At 35.3% G+C, this 21,073-nt stretch overlaps 1 protein-coding gene across 1 annotated transcript in view; it reads left to right on the top strand.

Annotated features, from left to right (window-relative positions):
* LOC121327490 (protein diaphanous homolog 3) overlaps positions 1–21,073 on the top strand; it is a 54,462-nt gene that overhangs the window by 10,852 nt on the left and 22,537 nt on the right. The window contains exons 4-6 of the mRNA XM_041271561.1: positions 5,181–5,420; positions 9,616–9,745; positions 19,791–19,915. Of these exons, the coding sequence (XP_041127495.1) occupies positions 5,181–5,420; positions 9,616–9,745; positions 19,791–19,915 (495 nt within the window). The remainder of the gene's footprint in view (positions 1–5,180; positions 5,421–9,615; positions 9,746–19,790; positions 19,916–21,073) is intronic.

Here is a 21,073-nt window from a genome sequence, read left to right as displayed (position 1 = left end):
ATATATATATATATATTATACATATACACACACACACACACACACACACACACACACACATATATATATAATGGTGTCATCTAAATCAAACAGGGATTACACTAAGTAACAAAAAGAAAATAATAATACAACCCCATAAAATTGAAAAAATAGTATTATGGGTTTATATCTGGAGACAGCATTCAATCCAGTTAGTGCCTCAAATTTCAGCAAGGAAACAACAAACACATCCATTACCCTGGAAACCAGGTTTGAGGGCCGAGGTGAGTGATTTATTTATTTATTTTAAACACAGAAGGCCTGCATAGGTTGTATTCTGCCCTGAATATTTTCTTTCCTCACTAAATAGGATCGTAGGATGGCACAGTGCTTGTCAGTGCATAATGTAATGATATGCATGGTTCTTTTAATGTTTACAGAAAGTCAGTGTTCACTGGCTGATATGATACATTCTAATTTAAAAGAATGTGTTTGTAAACATCTACTGTATTTTATGCATTTATTAATTTACTTAATATACTGGTAGGTGTTTATTTATTTAGATGAAGCATTGAAAACAATCCTGATATTGGTGCATTTAATTTAAGTCTAAAGTGGAATTGTGCAACATCCTTCATTTGCATCGTTAAAAGTAAATTAAAACATTTGCTACCAAAACATAACATTACTTTAGTGTTAATGATAATGTATTCAAGTAATGGCTTGTGACCAATAAGACGACAGAAAGCTGGTGATTAGACCCAACATGAAGGTTCATAAATACCCTCTGTCAGTAACTATAACAGTAACTGTTAAAAACAGTAAACATATGTCATACTTTTACATTCAAATTCAATAATAATAATAATATACAGCAACATTTTGTTTGAGCAAATTGATGTACAAACAAGTTTGCCTTACAGTTAACATTTTCTGGCTGTCTGTCTGTCCCAAGTCTATAAGGTTACTAATAGTTGTTCAAGCAGCTGTACTACACAGCTGTGCTATAGATGAGGAACCATGAAAAGTAGTTCTTAAACCCAGGACTGTTGCATGTCTAGTGCGAGTTTCTAACCCTGCATGAATAGCATGGCTTTTTAGAGCCTCCTGACAACTTTTTAGCTCCACCAAAACTTTACGACCTGTATTACAGAAAGAGCTGAAACAACAATTCTTAACATGTCTTCTTTCTCCAAATGCTCTGGCACCACCTCCAATAACACACAGCGCCGTGTGACATCAGAAATGTGTTAAAACTTATTTCTTTATTGTTGGTGTTACTTTGATCTTTCCCTGCATAATGTCTGCAGTTAGCCCGGACTACCTGTTCAGCTCACATCACCTTGTTTATATCTGGAGCAGTGCAGCGTCACCTAGATTATATATGAACACTTTCACATCCACAGAACAATAAGAGCACTGAAGTTTAATTGGCCTTTTGCCTCGAAGGATTAGTCTCTGTGGGTATTGTAACCTGACAGAGAAATCTAATTAGCTTGACAGATTGTGCACCAAACTGAAAGTTAAGGTTTGTTGGTGTGCCAAAAGGTAGAAAAAACATGTTGCTGTAAATTTGTTAGACCAGGTAACCTGCCAATCTGTCTGGTTGTGGTTGAAAGTCATTGTTCCAATTTGATGTTATTAGAATATAATACATATATAGTAATTAATGTCATCCTTTCCAAGTGAATACTCTTTTAAAAAAATAAAAATTATATGGCTAATCTATTTCAAATTAAACCTAAAACATTTTATGATTTAAAAAAAACAAAACAAAACAAAAAAACCTTTGAATTCAATTCTGTTTCATTATGGATTAGATTCAGGTTGGCATAATAAGATGGTACACGTTGCAAGTTGGCAGCTTATTTATACATATACTTTATGCATGTATTTAACATTTTTGTCTCTCGCCGCTGTTTCTGGATTTTTTTTTTTTGGTTTGCTAAATGACATACATGCTGATTTTATTCGAAAGCAGTCCTTCAGCATTTTGTAACTGCATGCAAAAAATGTCTCCTGGGCACAGCACATTTGCCAATAGCTGTCTTTTAAGGTTATTAAGACTTGTGTCCCATCTAGACATTCAGAAGGCTCCCCATTTCAAGATACTGGAAGCACGATTTACAGTCCTATACGTTCCGTTTCCTAGCAACTTGTAAGAGGATCAGCTTAAAAAACAACATCTTTGCTGGTGCTGACAAGGGCTTGTTCAATTATTACAAAGATTTAATCCGTCAACCTCAACCCCCTTTACTAACATAGTGCTCTCTGCCAATCGTTAAGGTAAAAACGTGTCCACCCAGCTGCTTTCATGTTGACAGGTACAGCCTTGAGCGCTGAACCAGTCACAGATGGAAACACAATATGATGGGTTATAATAACTAATTTTTCTCCAACGGTTCATAAACACGGTTTAAAAAACTGCAAAGAACCAGGCAGCAGCAATAGGAAAACATACAAAAATACATGGAGCCCCCCCCTCCCCCATTTATAGCTCAGCTGCAATGAGAAATTTGAAGTGCAGGGATTTCCATAGAAAGTATATCAAAAAGGGAAAAGAGGGATCACACCCAACAATCATGCTGGTTTTACACAAGTGACACAATGTTGACTGGGAGAGGGTGGGTGAACAAGACTGGGTTAGCTTTCTGTTGTGAAGCTATTCATTTAATTAAAAAAAACCTGGAACGTAGAATGGGTATTTCAAATAATATATTCACTTATTACCATCAGAAGCACCATTATCTATTTATAACTAGCTGCCAATTAAAGGCCTTGCTGTTTTTACCCAGAGAAGGTCAAATTACTGTGAAAAACATGGTTTGGCTTTGTTAGTTTATATTATATATGCACACAATGTATGTTTAGTTGTTGTATAAAGCTAAATCCTAATGTATCCAGAAACAACATGTTAATGTTATGCATATACTACTGTGTGTTCACTTCCACCAATAAAATGGCTTTTGGTTTAACTTGAACTTTATTATGGATTATTGGAGTAGAACGCTAAAGTATTAAAATTCTGTCAAACCTGCTGTTGCTGGAAATGTTGAGGGCTTTTTTTAGAAGTGCCTTTTTAGTAGGTGTAGTAAAAATCAGTACAGTTGAAGTCAGAGCAAGTATGAAATGAAAATAATTGTACAGAAGTAAAATAAAAATGGAGGCTTAAACAAGAGGCGAGAGAGTTTTGTCAAGGATAGTCAAACATTTCCAAACACAGATTATGGTAATCGTGCTTTAGATTATTTAATCAGCGTTGAATATATGTGGGTTGCGTCTGGGAGTAAAGTTCTTGTAAAAATAATTCAGAATGTTTAGACTACATTTTGTACAATTTTGCTTTCATTTAGTCTTCAGTGCCTATACAAGCTGAAACTCCCAGAAGCTTCACGCTTTGGCTCCCCTTCCCAATACTAAGCACAGCTGTTCCTATTACTGCCATGTTTTCAGTGTCCACTACCTTCTCTCAACATCTTGACGTGGAAGGCAAGGAAAAATGTGATCTATATTTTCTTCACTAAAAGCTTTAAATAAATACAATATAAAAATGTAATAACTCACCTTAATCATGTCTGTGTTTCACAAAGGAAACTAAGATCTTTAAAAATGTAATTATAAGGTGAGAGTTACTGGAATTATTTTGTTAGATCAACATATTTTAAAACTTTTGAATGCCTGTGCAGCTGTAAAGCACAGCACTGTATGCAATATACCGTTTCAAACTATTACAAGTTTTTGTTTATTTCTTAGCAGACACCCTTATCAGGGTAACTTACAATTGTTACAATTATATCACATTATATTTTACATAGAATTACCCATTTATACAGTTGGGTTTTTACTTGAGCAATCTAGGTAAAATACCTTGCTCAAGGTTACAGCAGCAGTGTCCCCCACCTTGTATTGAACTCATGACCCTACGGTCAAGATTCCAGAGCCCTGACCACTACTTTACACTGAATGACAGCCAGTAGAAACGGCTCTACGATTATCCCACTGCTATTGACATATTTTTCAACATGGAACCGCAATTTTCAGAGCTTCCTGCAAAAGCTGAGGCTTGGCTGTAGTATTGTGTAAAAGCTTTAACAAGGCAGCAGCAGCACTCAACAGAGTGTGTGATCCTGTTTCAGTACATCTAAACATATGACAGACATTTTGTTATTTAAAAAATATATATTTAAATAATGTAATTGCAAACAAATTCTGTACGACTTTGCTTTTAATAAATTAATGTTTATCAATTACAATAAAAACAACATTGATATATGTTTTACTCTTTCTTTGTAACTACTAACTTTAGTATTTATGGTATACAGTGTTACCATAATAGAATAGTATATAATACAAACATGTAGATGTGATCAATAAATAAATCAACAGTAAGAAAAAAACTTGCTCTTAGAAAGACCTTTAAACTGTTTGAATCTACATAATAAGAGCCCAATTGTCATGGAACTGTCAAGATTTGCTTGGCCTTGAAATCTAGAATTTAATACAAATATTACAGTAAATTTCAAGCTGCAATTAAGTGTCAGTTCTTTTATTGTGTGTATGCGTTTTATAATTAAATTTTCTATTTTAAATTGCATATTATACAGTATATTGAACCTTGAGATTCTAACATCATTCGAGAGGTTTTGTACAAAGCGAAACCATTTAAAATGCAGCTCTGCACTTACGGTGGCATAACAATCAGAACTGACTGTTTCTCAAGAACCTGCAATCATCCGATACGACGGAATATGTTGCTTTTGCTTGCTTGTAAGAACCATATTTATAGAAACGATTTCAAGTATTTTGTTAGTCAAGGGAAACAAAAGTTGCATCCACTCCTGATTGCAGTTTATCTCACTGTTAGTTTGAAAGTACTTTTCTGATTTCCTTGCAGCTTCTGGGTCATAAACTCTTATTATTTGAGAAAGGATTTGGTGTGTGAGATGACAGGTCTGATCTATGATGAGGCCATATCTTTTATTGCTTACACACCAGCTATTGTTATTAGCCAGCACAAGCAAGATTTCAATTGCTTAGCCAAGTGTCCCTCATTCATTCATCCATTTTCCTATCAGCTTTAAGAGATATATTGCTTCTTGTGGCCTATAACACCAATAAATCATCTTTTGATTATATGCATTTATATGGAACCACAACTTAGCAGGGATCTAAAGCAAACCTCTGCCTTTCTCTCCAATCAGATGAGTGGTGTGAAGAGACTGCGGCCACGGCTCAATGCCATTCTCTTTAAACTGCAGTTTGAGGAGCAGGTGAACAACATCAGACCTGACATCATGGCGGTTAATGCTGCCTGCGAAGAGATAAGGAAGAGTAAAAGCTTCAGCAAGTTGCTGGAGCTGGTTTTGCTGATGGGAAACTACATGAACTCCGGCTCCCGAAATGCTCAGTCTTATGGCTTCGACCTCAGCTCCCTGTGCAAAGTGAGTCAATGTCTTCTAGCTGCACATCAATGGTGCATTTCTGAGAACATTCTTCCTATCTGCTAGCGTCTTTGTATGTTCTTTTTTAAACACATATCCTTGGTTTTTACACTACAGTGAAATTGAGACCTTGAAAGTTTCAGTTAGAAAACCAGTTTTAATGCAATTCTTTTGAAATATGAACATGTCATATGAATCATAAATATCTACTGTATAACCCCTCCTACCCTAGAATAAATTAGAGAAGGGACTGAAGCATACACTTAACTTGCCACTCACTGTTTTCACTTGAATTGCATTGATAACATGAAATATTTTTTGAAAGTGTACAGCATGTGATCCAAAAAGTGCATTATTCTTATCATTCAGTAGTTCTGTTACTTCTCTGAATGTAAATTGAGAATCACCTTGTTGACTGAAAGTTTTGAAGCTGTGTCTACATTGTTTTTGTTAGGACTGGCAGTTAGCTTGTCCTGTCACACTGAAAGAAGAATAATGAGGTGACACAGCACACTGTTATCTTTCCACAATGCAAAATACCACCTGCCAGCAATATAATTGAAAGCATTGTGATACTCTGACAGATACAACATAAATATGTCTAATTAACCTGAATAACTTTTACAAAGATGTCATGCAGGGAAAATGTCATGCATCTCCTTTAATATACACAGAATAAACAGCATTACAAATACAGACATTCAAACATGCCCTCCCTTTTTTAATGAAATTGTGAATCAGTTCTGTACAGAATACAGTAGGATCAAGACTATATGTACATTATACTAAATAGCAGTGAACTTGTCGATACAACATTGCTTCCTTCCTTTGAATCTTTTGTGCAGGTAATCACACCTTTACACTGTTACTCATGGCTCCATTCTCTGTATAGTTGAGGTATTTAAAATGTTAGTTGTTTTCATATGTGTGTGTGTGTGTACTGTGTTTTATATCCTAGGATTCGCCTTCTTATTTCATAGCAGTCCTCTGTGGAGGATATGGCAATGATTTTTAAAGAGTAACTGAGCTAGGATGACACAACATATATGTACACCATATTAGGCAATATGTAGAATGTAGCCTGAAGCTCTTCCCAGTGAGTGTTTACATGTGAAGACTACCATTCCAGTGATGATCTTGCTGCTGAAGGTAATGTGATAGAGTGAGAGGTGTCTCTTCATGTCGCTGTTTAACGCCAAAGTGTTCAAGTCTGGAAGAAGTTAAATGACATTTCCAAGTTGAGTCCAATCTAAAAATCAATGGTATTGAGAGAAACTAGAAATTTAATAGTAGTCATCATCCCTAGAGGTCTTCTGGAGCTTGTTAATAGCTGCAAAATGCCATATAGCAGATTATTCTAACCGACTGGAGAAACTCTTATTAATGTTAAAATTGCAGGGTTTTGTAAATGTATTTGTCCATATTTCTCAGACGTTATAGGTTTGATCAGGAAGGGCAGGGCTGCTTATACAATGAGTGAGTTTGAACAAACACTCAAGAGGATTATGTACCAGGATCCTTTCTTTCTGTTGTGTAATCTGCTGAATATCTGCATATACCAAATCGATCTTTAAAATACAAGCAGAGAGCCAGGATAGAGATACTGAATGCTAAGAATGAGTCAGAAACCATTTCAGAAAGGATCATGCCATGAAGCACATTTTCAAGATGTGTGATCTCAGAGCTTTTGTGTAAATGGATTGCTCAGAAGCTACACCATGCCTCTAGTCAATTAGTTTACAGACATACATTACTCTTAAGAATCGTCAGGTTTTGGTAATAAATAAAATGATTTACTTCATTAAAGGAATTTGAGTGTTGGGTTTGGGTTGTACCCAAGAGGATTACCCCTGTGCATTTGATAGTCCATTGCTGTTGGACCTTAACCACCTCACAGCTGTGTCATTAGTTGCTGCACCCCTCTGTGTGCATGTGTCTACACAGTTTTCAGACATCATACAGACCCACTGATTGGGTCCCATCTGCACTGCAGAGCAGACTACAGTGGACCGGGCTTCAGTACATCCATTTGTATTGTGCTGTTATATTGTTATACATTAGGCAAGACTATAAAGCCCAACAGATTTGTATATAATACATGGCACTCACTAACATGTGACCTTCCAGTTTTGTCATTATTTTGTACCTTAAAATATATGCTTATTCCCTAATTATATACTACAAAAATGTTTTGTTTGAAACATAAGTTGGGCTTGTAATCTTTTTAGTAAATTATCAATTTTTTTTTTTGTGGAATATACAGTACTAGAAAATAATAATTCTATTCACAACATGTTAGCTATTGCCATGGATAACTTGTATTTCAGAGTCACCCAGTTACAGTAGTCTCCACGTATAGGAACACCTCCTAAGAGAACACTTCGGCTTAGGGAACAACCTTGTGATGAAATGGAAATTTCCCATTGTAAATGCTCAGCTTAAAGGAACACAAACTTTGCTTCAAAGAAGACGATTTGTTAGTAACCGATTCAAAACTGCTATAGTACTGTTTGTAACCTGATAACTCATCATCAAAATCAAATTCAAATTGTCATATTCTTAATTACTGTTAGATTAGAGCCACAGCTGTATTTTTACCATATTTAGGGGTGCTTTGTTAATTTAGTTTGTCAGTTAATTTATTAGCATTAATTTGTCGGTTAGTTTTTATTATAGGTGTTTTATTTTTTTTTTTTTTTTTTTTTTTTTTTTTTTTTTTTTTTTTTTTTAATATATATATTTTTTTTTTTTTTTTTTTTTTATTTTTTTTTTTTATTTTTGTTATTTTCTCCCAATTTGAAATGTCCAGTTTATTATTTAGGCTCAGCTCACCGCTCAAGTTCATTCAGAAAGTAGAAGCTACTGATTGCAATGTTAAGCATCCATCTGGTGTATACCATATTCATTTTGACAGGGCATGGACAGGGACATATTGCTTGGTGAAATTAGAAAGCAAAGAAATAGAATATTTTGACTGCTGTGAAAACAATGGTTCAGCTCTGGAATGCCTTTTTTTGTATTGCACTCTTGCATTAGCACATACCATCCTTTTTAATATGACATACTATATTTAGTAAAAGAAAAAGACGATCAACTAAGTAAGCTGTAAGGAGTGCTGTATAGAGACACACATTATCTGTGACTTGGTTGAGAGTAATTGCACATGAATTGCCTGCTTTAGCTGTGTGCCAAGCCATTTGTTTATTAGTGGAGATCTCAACCATCAGTTTAAATGCCAGCTATTTGACATTTTTAAATTTTGACCATTTAGCTTACTCGTTTTGAAGTTTGAAATGCTGCTTGTTGATGTTTTGTAGTGTTTATTTATCCATGCATGGGAGCATTGCTACATGTTTTAGGTACATTTTAGCACAGATAGAAAATATGTTTTTAAATGCGCCTTTTTCCTTGCAAATATACTCCTGAAAGACAGAGTGATAGCAACCAACCTAAAGATTAGGCTCCAGTTTTTTATTTACAGCTATGATTGGGGTGGTGTATTACTAGCATAATTGTTTTAACATTTAATACAGATGTAGCTTAATACAGATTTAATACAGATGTCTAATCATACACATACAGATTCAAACTTTTTTTTTTAATTGTTCGAGGAATGTGATGCATCCACACACTGATGTGCTCATATACAACATCAGTGCAAAGCCTAAATGGCAGATTGCTGCTTAAATTGGTTTGTTTGCTAGATTCTGATTTCAGCTATATTCTATACCACATTGGGATTACCATAAAACCTATTTTAGAGAAATCCTTTATCTTTTATGTGTAAATAACTGTTGATTTAATTGCCATGCAACATTCACTCTGAGTTTATAAAACCAATAATAGTCACTTATCATAGGCTAGGTGTTTTTGCAAGTTTAGTTACAATAAGAAAACATTCACACCAATAGCTACAGAAACATTATTTTTTTATGTTTTTGAAAATGTTATCCAATTAAACAGGCATCTTATTGAATCATCTGATAACTATATTAATTCAAGGTATTTACTGATGCAAATCTTTTCTTAAGACTTGTATGGGCAGAGGTTAAACCAATCCTGAAATACGATTACCCATTACCATTGTGATAAGAGAAGTAAACAAAAATAATGGTTTCATTAGCAATCTATCTGATTATAACATTTAGAGCTTTTGTAATTAACCTTTCTGATTCTGTGTTTATATGTTATTTAGCTCAAGGACACAAAATCAGCAGACCAGAAACAAACTTTGCTGCATTTCCTGGCTGAAATATCCGAGGAAAAGTTTCCTGATGTGCTGAAGTTTGTGGATGACTGGCAACACATCGACAAAGCCAGCAGAGGTTAGTGAAATTGTTTAAGAATTTGAGTTTTATTTCCATTGATTTTCCAGACATTATCTATGCACCTGTGTGTGCTGAGCAAAGCTTATCTGATAAATGAATATATAAATGGAGAAAAAAACTTTATAAAAGAGAAGTCTTCATTTTCTTCCATTAAATCCACCGTAACTGCTTAATGTTTTTTTTGTTGTTCAAAAATATTTGTGTTTGTTTGACCAAAAAAACAGAATAACCTTTCCTCCTTTTTTTTTTTTTATCCGTTTTAGTTGTTGTGCTTCATTATGATTTGTTACTATTTCCCCAGGTATTTCACATAGTGCACAATACACTTCCTCATCCTGACATTTCTAAGGTGCTAAAAGACACCCTTTGGGGAATATGACTGTGTAGAAAGAAGTGTCAAGAAAATGAAAGTGGTGGTTTATATTAGTCCCTTCATCAAAAACCTTGGCATCTATATAGAATGGAATGGAATAAAATGGAACGGAAGTTCTGTGACATTACTGGTCTGGATGGAAGATGCCAAGCCATTACAAATCCCGGAGGTCGAGAGCCCGCCAGTGTGAAACACCATGGCACATATATTGCACCTGAACACTACACAATATATTATGTTACAGTCTTAGTGTTTTTGATTTCATGTCACTGATTGGAATTATATATTAGATTATGATAATAATTAAAGGCCTCCATTTTAACAAAACTAACATTAATCAAGGAAAACTCTCATTTTCTGTTTTCCTCATAAATCCTTCATGCTGCAATGGTAATGGGAGTCATTGAAGATACATTGTTTTTTATCATTTCATTGTTCAGCAGACATAGATTCTTATGCATCTATGTCCGTGGCCTGCTAGATCCTTACATTAATTTCTCAATTAAGAATCCCTTCTGTGGAGTAAGACCTAGCACAACTAATTTAAAGTGACTGACACGAGAGTACAAACTTGATGTATGTTCAATGTGGTCAGATCGCTGCAGGCAGCACCCTGGGCTAAAAGACAGTTGGATACACAGACTGTCACAACTCATCATTTTCCAGCTCATGTGAAACTACCTGGCAAACCATTTTAAACAAAGGCATAGCCCTGTGTAAATGTGTTGCCCTGGCTGATGAAAATCTGAAAATCTGTGTTAATTAACATTAGGCACCTTTTGATTGTGTCTCAAACTTAATCTGTAACTTTCTTCCTTTTAACACGTGAATGTCCAATGACTGCGTTTACATCATCAAACATAGAATTAGAACTTGATGTCATGGACCAGCAAGCACCAATTAGCATTTACTTTAAAAGTGCCAGTCACATGGTCTTGTTAACCTGTGCAGAGTGAGGTCCAAAAAAGGTTAAACTAATAAAAGTGCCCTCAAGTATTAACAGAATACGTAATGGTGGCCAATCAGAGTGAAGGCCTGTGTAACTCATGGCTCTGAGACACGTTACATACCAACTCTTAATTCCCTTCTAATTATATCAGAAATATGCAGTCCTTAATTGATTTGCTGCATCAATGACAAGCAATCTTCAATATCTTTTTATACCACCACTTCATCCTGAGAATTGGTGAACTATCCAAGATATTGCAAACCATAAAAAAGTGACTTCTGTGATAATGTCACCGAGTTCTGTTATGTTAGAGTAGTCTTTGGAAAAGGTGGCAACCTTTTTATAACATTTGTGAAGCACCGAAAAGCTAGAGCAAATAGCATGGCATTGGTGCTGTAATACAGTAGCTCTACATGGTATATAGAGATGAACTAGTGATGCTATTTTGTATAGCCTTGTAATGCAGTGTAACAAAAAAAAAGTTTAGTCTTCAAAGGCCTAATGTTTTAACTGCTTTTTTTCAGAAGTACAGAATGTGTGTGTATATAAGTGAATATTTTTACGCTGTGAAGTAACATATCTTGTTAATGAGCTATCCTCATGACATTCGCAAGATCTACTTCATTAAAGCTTCAGCTTTGCTAAGAGGTAATGACTTGGAGGTTTGTTTATAGGGAACTTGTTTCTAGTTATTTACTGTCTTTCTCTGATGTGATTCCATTTTCCATTATATGTAATAGTACAAAGACAGTGTGGGTAAAGTTTTCACAAGACTGTGTCTTTCTGTTTGAAGTTCTTTGTTTGAACCCAGTAGGTGTGCTCTAGCTGTTGCAAGACATGTTGGAGATTTCATGCAAGTTGTCCTTGGTCCAGAATGCACTGCATTTTCACAGTGCAGACCATGTTAATAATACCAGGTTCAAAAAAGAATAATCCTTTCTTGTAACAACATATCATTAGGGTAGTAGATATGCAACTTTCTAAATCAAAAGGAATCTTTTTTATGGTAACATTAGGTTTGGCACTATCTCTCCTGCAGCCTCTACTGACAAATGGTATTTTTTTCTTTAGTATTTCTGCCTGATATGAAATACAGGCAGATCGAGGCTCTTGGTATGAGGCATCTACTTAACACTGTTTTGGAATTTAAAGTTATTCTCCAACCAGTGAATGGGTGCATTTAAAACCCTTGAAATTGTGTGCTGTGTCAGCACTGTTATTCATCTAAATCCCGCCCCCCCACCCTCGTTTTTGGATGCAGGTATTACTCAGAATAAAGCTTCTGTCAATAATAAGAATCGGTGGACTTCTTATAGTTCTACCAAACCCCAGGCCGCCTCTAAACATGTGCTCTATTTTCTTCTAGATTAAAGTTGCATTAGAGAGAAAGCATACATTTGCCTTTGCTACTGTAAATGTATAGATTTAACAAGGGTGTTTTTTAGGTAGTATGGAAAAGCTTGCATTGACATGTTTAATAATCTCTACGTTTTTAAAGAACAATCATGTAAATGGTGGAAGTGGCTAGCTATAGAAATATACATTCTTACTAATGTGAACATTCAGTGGTTTTTTTGTTTTTTTATTCAGTGTTCATCCTTTGACATAAAAAGCATCTTCCAGGAAATTCAAACACTCGTCGTTGTTGTAGTGTGATCAAGAAATTCCAACACTCGCCATAGTTTGTGTGATTCTGTTTTTGACTTCTTAAAAGGGCTGACTGCAAATCAACCGTGTGGCCGTAGTTTCCGGTGTCTTGACCCCGCCTTTCTGTACCTTCTATTACATGAATTTCACCTACAATATATCTTAAGATGGGATCTATACAAAGCATCATAAACAAAATGCTTCATAAACAATATAAATACAGTTGAATAAATCAGTGCAAAATGAATGCAACATTTCTGATCAACAAGACACACTCCTAGGTCAACTCTTAGAAACAACTTATGAGTACTAACTACTAATTGAAATGGTGATTATCATCTTCACCTCATCAACATGACTTTCTGATTGCCTGATTGCACTTGTAGATGTCTAATGCTGACCTCCTTCTATACAGCATTGCCAGGTGTACACCACAGCATCATGCTGTTTAGAGTACACTGGCTACTGCAGATACAAGTATGGAATACTGACCACAGTTTGATCTTTTACTATGAAGTCTGTCTGGAGGGAACTACATTATTTTCAGGAAAACTTACTGCTATGCACATTGGGGAAGGATGGCTTGTCAGTATGAGAAATTGCCTGCAGGACTATTGTATCTGTGCCCTCTCCACTATAGTGCAAATTAAACAAACTTGCATGAATCAGGCTGGGGTGGGGGGTGGCAGGAGAAAATGTCATATTTTGAAATAATTTACAACTTTATTACAACGGCGTGACTAACTGGCAGCACCCCAGACAGCTGTGCAGCAGAATCACTCCAGGAGAATACAACCCCGTCTATCAGAGCACTTCTAGCATCTAGACAACATGACGGTGACATTAAAGCATCAAAGAACAGACCCATTTCTAACCACAAATCTGTATCTAGACTGGTTACTGAGCACCCTGTAGTTTTTACATGAAACACACTACAGTATCTTTGCATCTTCATCCCATGTATAGCAGCTATATGTTTTTCCACATAATGACAAATGTTTTCATTCGTGAGTCATAGATCTACTTAGGAATATAACCAAATACTTTTGTTTGGGAGCGATCAGCATATGAAAGATTATTTTATGTTATGAACATCATAGTGTATCCGGCTCATATTTTCTCTTTCAGCAACCCTACTGGCTTTCCCATTCATAATAGCCATACATTTCAGTGTTGCTGCAATAGGGAGCCTTATCTAGATAAACAATAACACTTATTGCTGTCAAAATGTGGTCCACAGTGCTGATGCCAAGTTTATTCATACTGGTTTGATGTAACAGTAATATTAAAGCATTTGTGACCTTTGCTCGTAGCTTCCTCAGAATTGGTGCTCTTAGTGGACACCCTTCATTTCCTTACAGTGCTAAAATTAATAGCTAAACATAAGTCATAGGATGGTTGGGTCGCCTTGTTTTTCAGAAAGTTAGTCATTGATTTAACTAAGCCTGTTTGCTTTTTCTCTTGACCTGTAAAAGTAAACATGAACAAATACAGCTGTCTGTTTGATAGGGAATGTTAATGTTTGTTACTTGGCACCCAACTAATCAAAAACAGGCGTAATCAGTAAATACCAAGATAAGTCTGGTGTTAGCAGTGCTTTACCTTCAACATGAAAAAAAAAAAAAAAAAAACTGGCTTATCTCATTTGAGATCAGTAGTGAGCTTGTTACCGTTTGGTAATACTGACAGTACAGTATGTGTCATCCTAATTCTTTGTAAAATATATTGTCATAACAAAATACATTAAAAAGCAAATTAATTTCAAATAATCGTGTCGAGATGTACTCAGGATCACAATTACTTTAATTAGGAGGTGTACTTGTAAAAGCAAGTCCAATAGGATCATTGTATAAAGATATTTTGTAGTATGACACAGAACAATATGTAATGATTTTCTACATACAGTTTTATCCTGTGTTATTTTGCACATAATGTAACCACCTCAACAGATATAGGATTTAGGTCATTTCCTTCAGAAAAAAAAAGATCTAATTTGAATAACTATTTATTTATTTAAATAAGAGGTGAAATGTGTTTTGTAATTTGCTTCTTACTTCCTTGAGGGAAGGGCATGGAAATTGAAATTGACATCTACTGTAGAAAAGAAAAAGAAATGCTGTCCCAAGGGGTCTCTGTTGCCTGGGGCTTGCCATGCTTTGTGGTTTTCATAAGGGAGAGAAAATCATACCCACACTACCTCTGCTTATCTCTGTTTATCATTCAGGATGTTTACCGTTTATACAGTGGCTTCTATTGATTGTGTTTTCTGCTTTTTAAATACTTGGTTTAGAAAGATACTTTGAAAACTCAAGTAATCCCTTTTCTCCAGACTGGATGGATAATTTTAATATTCTGTAACTGACTTAAGGTGTTAAAAACCAATATGATTTTACCTTGTTTCGTGATCTGAAGCTTATTTCAAGCAAGCTTTGAAAAGTCTGCCATCCATCATGCATTACTTGATAACCTCACTTATCACTATTCTTATTTATTTCATTTTTCAGTCAAAGGGATATTGGTATATTTATCTTCTGCTTCACAAAACAAGGCCCTCAAAGTCACATTTTGAAGCTTTCTGCTTGTCGTGTCAGTTATTCCCACACGTGAACAGATATCATCAACCCCAACCTGGACTCCGGCACAAATTTAATTTCTGAGAGTAGATTGCCCATGTGCGCACATTGCGATCTTCTGAACAGCCACATTTGAAAAAGGATACAGTATAACTTATTTATGCACCACTGTGGTTATCTTTAGAGTTGTACAGAATGTTCTATAAGAGGGTGCTAGAGGTTGTTGACGTTGAGTGTTGCCTTGATCTTCTAAAACGGGTTCATAAATACTGCCCTGTCTTCTAGGCTTTATAGATATCATCAAACAATTAAGTAATTATGAACTGAAAGCATTTGTTCAATGAAATAATTCAGGGTATAGGTGGAATAAAGACCACGAGGGTGCCGGACCTTGAGGACCAGAACTGTCCACCCCTCATATAAAAGTTCCAACTCAGAATTTATGATTGAGTCAATAGAAGTACATCTGTTGTAGTTGTAAACAGCTGCCTGTCCTAAAATATTATGCAAATTTACAGGAGATTTGAGCTCACAATTTTTCTGTACTTTTTTTTTTTTTGCATCCTTTGTTGTTATCTTCCCCAGATAGATCAGCTTGGTTATACTTTTTTATTTATGTATTTTTTTTATGTAAAGAAAGAGAAGTTACAATGATCCAATCTCGATGTCTTGACATGTACATCAAAAAGGGACTTAAACAATGTGCAAAATGTGTTCATACTATGCTGGTAACAGACTTATACAGCCTTTGCTTAAAATGCCTCAGGCCAATTCAGTCTTCAGAAAATTACCATTCCTTCAGGATTAAGAGGGACAAAGAGCTCAGACTTGAAAATGTTCTCTTCCTATTACCAGCCAAGCACCTGGCAGTCTTTTTCAGACTCCTGTCGCTCAGTCAGAATCACGCATATCCTCAGTGGTCCAAACCCCATGGCAACTACATCTTTTGCATGAATTCAGAAAGCTACATTATATGCATACAGAACAGAAAAAAATAGGTAATTTATAGACACAAAGCATTCTTTTCCCCTGGCATTTGTACCTCTCTGTTTCTTTGTCTTTTCCATTTCTAATAATGTTTGTGAATTCCTAGATCTTAGAAAATGTAAATCTATCATAGGCTAATTAATTGCTCTAGAACAGTACAGCCAGAATTCCCATTTTCATTTTCTCACCAGGCAGCATGAGGCAGAACCTGGAGAGTTTCACCTTTTAAACTGGGATCTTTCAGAAAGAATCTGCATATGTACTGTACTAAGCATTTTACTGTAAGTAGTCCAGGTACTATTAACGACAAATCAGTAAAGTCTGTGACTCGATTTGCAGTCCCTCTGTTATGTGGTTTACAGTAAGTTGTACAATTCAAAGTACTTTAGCCATGCAATCATTAATATCTAACCTTACTATAATTGTACATTGTTACATCCATTGGCTACAAATGCCAAACTAGGATTAGGTAGGTGGGATTTGTATCTTTTAAATGAAAAGTAATACAATTAAAAAAAAAAAAAAAAAAAAAAAAAAAAAACCTTTTATTATATTGTTTAAAAATATAAAAGTAAATAAGCTTTTGTGCCTTTCAATTTGAAAGTCCCTTCATTGGATCCTGTTTTATACTGGCTTCCACTCTAGCTCCGTATTACATAGACTGTGTAACAAACATCTGCAACTTTCTCAATAAATGCATCTGCAGACTCAATACATTTCAATAACAAGGAATTCAGTATATTGTTGTATGTGTACTGACTTCTTGGGGCATATCTGCATCCCATTTCCAAATATTTTCCTCAAGATTTTAAATGAGAACACTTGAGACCTTGAATTGAATTACTTGCAGTATATTTTTGGTTCAAGTTTTGTAAAATTAACTTCAATGTTAATGCTCTCTTTTATAAAGTGCATTGCATAGTAAATAACTCCTCGTCTACCTCAAAACAGTTACATTTTCAAAGTCCCTCTTAACGAAGGAGAAAGAGAAACTTTTAGTTCTGTAAAAGCCCTGCAGCCAATTGGGTTTATATCAGGAAACAGTGAGGATAAAAACAGCCTTTAAAACACCCTGCCTTCACATTTCTGATTCCTGAGCTCTCCTGCATTCTGTAGTATCCTATCAAGTATATCTTCTGTTCATGGCAATAAACTTCTTGTTTAAAAAGATGTGCTGTGTTGTTAGACTCTCAAGAAGAACATATAATAAATAATAATAACACTTGTAGTAGCCATAAAGGGCAAACCATATTGTGTACTGCACAGGCATGTGCTGTATGTATGCATGTATATAAGAAACTGTAAACAGATCTGAAATGAGTTTAGCCATTTTGTCATCAGCTCGTTTTTCATCTTTCTTACTCTCGTTTCATCTCAATGCTGTCGTTTTTTTATAAGATTTGACAGATTTCCACAGTATATGACCAATTGTAATAATTGTTTTCTTTAAAATAGATTACTAAAGTTGTCTTACTCCCATTGGAAAACTAGAGACAAAAGATATGCAAGGACCTCAAGGATGTAAAAACTTGTATTTTACAAAGCTGAAAAACATGGGAATGAAGAAAAAATACTTGTCTATATCAGGCATCAAAAAAATACTAAACTACCAATTTATTCTCACAAAGAACTGACTGATTCCCTCGGGTTGTTATTACGCTGGCATTAAGTAATCAAGTACTGCAGGCAATGTGTGTTCGCTGAAAACTGTTGGCAATAACATATTTTGTGCAACTTGGGAGTCATACAATACAAGAATAATACATTTTGTATCATGTAAAAATTCTGATTTATTTGTCTTCTAAAAATGTTCCTCAATTTAATTAAAAGACACATGTAAAAAAATAAGTAATTCAAATAAGCTTCAACTGAACCTACAAAACAGGTTGTGTTAAAACAACATGCTGTATCTTTACTCAAAGATAATCGCATATGCTTTGTACTTGCTGTGTTGTCATCCCGTATTACACATGTACCTACATTGATTGAAAGGTAATCAAAGTGAGAAGTAGCTGCTGTGGTCAAGCAGGCTATGATGAGCATATACAGTACTACACACAGCAGTGTTTGATGTCTCAATTTCTTTCTTAGACAGAAAGGCAGTTTTCAATGAGTCTGTAGTGAGTTCTAGTCTTTTGAAGTATTCACTCTCTTATGAAAAGTAATTGTGGTGTTTTGTCACTGCTACGATTCATCCAAGATATATTGTACAGTAGTTGCATACTTGTAAATGACATGTAGGTTATTTGAATACTGCTTTTGTTTATTATTTTTTCTTGCATGTAAACAATCAATTACTTTATAGATGCAGTAGAAAATTGATATGACAAGAGATGCCATGTATCCTATTTCTTCTACATGCTGTTTCTCTTCTCTCATTTTCATTTGGTATTAAACTGTAGTAGTTAAACATGGGTAGAATCGTGAGGTGAGTTCATTGTTATTCTTGTGCTTGGTCTGATATTTGACCAGTTGTCATCAAATTTAGTCAAATGCAAGAGGGACTTTCCAGAAACACCACTGGTGGCCATACTGTGCTGTTGCAGTTAACTGAGTAAAGGCCGAGATGTAGTAGCTAGACAAGTGCAATTGAGAAATGCACTGTCAAACGTATGGGGGGAAAAAAGTGCTGGCATCACGGATGATCGTTTTAAAAACACTGTAATGCTAGTCTGCTCACTGTCATGCATTTGTAAACTTACATTGAAAAATACCCTTAACTTGACAGTCCCCTGAGTCTCAGATATTTCTTATCCCATTACTGGGGAAGAGAACCAAATTACACTACTACATGTGTTGCTATAAAGTCTTTCTGCACCAGTTACTTGGTCAGCCAGTTGTATGACTATAATGGGAACATACCCTTGACTTAAGACAGAGCATTATAAAAAAAAAAAATAGTGTGCTTTCCATTTAAAATCTGATTGCTGCATGAAAGCAATCTGTTTTATGACACCTTTAATTAAAAATACATACTTAAAAGAATAGCCCCCCCCCCCTGGTTTTAAAATGTAAAACCATTGCATTGCATCCTGTTTGAGTTTGAGCCAGCAGAGTGTTGTTTGATGTCAGTGGCATCTCCAGTAATTACATTACATGCAGTTGTTTCAGACAAAAATGTTAGTGCAAGACGATTCATTACAATATTGGTTTGTTGATAGAGCTAGCAGTATCATTGTTTCTGGCTAGTTTTGCATATTTCTATTCTGTTATGTTCATGCACAGCAAGATTGAAATAAACTGTTTTTTGATCAAAAATGTTCCAAGGAGCAACAGCAGGGTGTGAGATTCGACAGTGCCACAGAATTATTTTTGCTTGACAGTACAGTTCTATCTATCCTAATAAGTCCATGTTGAAAGAGAAAGACATAAAGCAGAATTTACTGTGAAAAATGGAAAAAAATAATTAAACTTCAACCGATAGAACACAAATAAATCACAATTTAAACTGCCTAAATGTAATTTTAAAGTGAGAAACCACAAAAATGACTTATTTTTCATCTTTTATTTTAGTATCGGCAGAAAACCTTGAGAAGAACCTTAAGCAGATGGAGCGACAGCTTCTACAGCTTGAAAAGGATTTGGAGACCTTTCCCCCTACAGAGGACATGCATGACAAGTTTGTGACAAAGCTGTCCATATCCTTTCTGACAGTTACAGTGGTCACCAAGCATCAGTCAGTTAAGCCATAGGTTTATTTAACTTTTAGGATGCATCTGCGTATACCCTTATATTAATATTGAGGCAGCTTTAACTCTGGCGCTCAGACATGCAGAGCTTAAGTGTCAGCTTCTGAAAGCATTTCTGAAAACCTGCACTTTGTTTATAGTGGGCTTACTCGAGCTATGACCGTAAATTAAACACTGACCCTGCAATCGCCACCTCTTTTTGCAATAAGGTGTTACCTTTACAAATGGGATTTAGAAGGGGATTTGCAGATTGCAAATTCAAGCTTTTGTTAAAATTTACTGAAGTGGATTTCAGGCTGTTGTACCTAGATTCTAATCACAACTATTTATGGAAACACATGCAAGACAGTATATCACCAACTAGTTGCCTGGAGCCTGATGATCTCTTATCTCCAGTGTGGATTAACATTTCTCCAAATGTCACAGCTACTTAAAAGTTCATGAGATTCTTTACTGATTAGATTGATAAGCAACTCCCGCCAGGCATCTGTCCTCTTGTTGTTTTCTCCCCAACAAGCTAGGGTTAAAATGGTAAACTATTGGTATTTTTATTTTTAACAGCTGATCTGTCTAGATTAGTGTTCTAAATTCTTACCAATATTTTAAGCTTCCCCACGAGGGGAGCATACTGCCACTGTTGGTACATCTGATATCATATCAATGATTTAATATGCCAACTTCAGATTTTCAATTTAATAGAAACTCATTGGGGAAAATCTATTGGCACCCTTTACTTTGAGTGACATGTGGGCTGACACCTTGTGGCCATGTGAGTATTGTAACTGAAACTGTCAATTTTGTGGCATAATTTGTGACCTCATATTTTGAAGAGTTATATAAGCACTGTACGATAAATGTGTTGGTGGCCATGAAATTGACCTGCCATATCTGGTCACATAACTAGTATATCTACAAAAACAATCCTATATATTTTACATTTTCAATCCATTAATCAATATACAGTTTGTCTTGCAATATCAGTCTAACTTTCAAATTGGTGCAGCTTGGATAGGCCGGCAGTGCATGCCTTGTGAATTACGGGATGTCATTATATGACTGCCGTTTGGCCTTTCTTTGAGTCGGTTTTAATTCAGTAGTACAAAGGGA

The sequence above is a fragment of the Polyodon spathula genome, chromosome 15, assembly GCF_017654505.1.
Source record: "Polyodon spathula isolate WHYD16114869_AA chromosome 15, ASM1765450v1, whole genome shotgun sequence".
In the NCBI taxonomy this organism is placed as follows: Eukaryota; Metazoa; Chordata; class Actinopteri; order Acipenseriformes; family Polyodontidae; genus Polyodon; species Polyodon spathula.
Note: the sequence above shows the minus strand (reverse complement) of the source record. Positions and strands in the feature narration are given on the sequence as shown.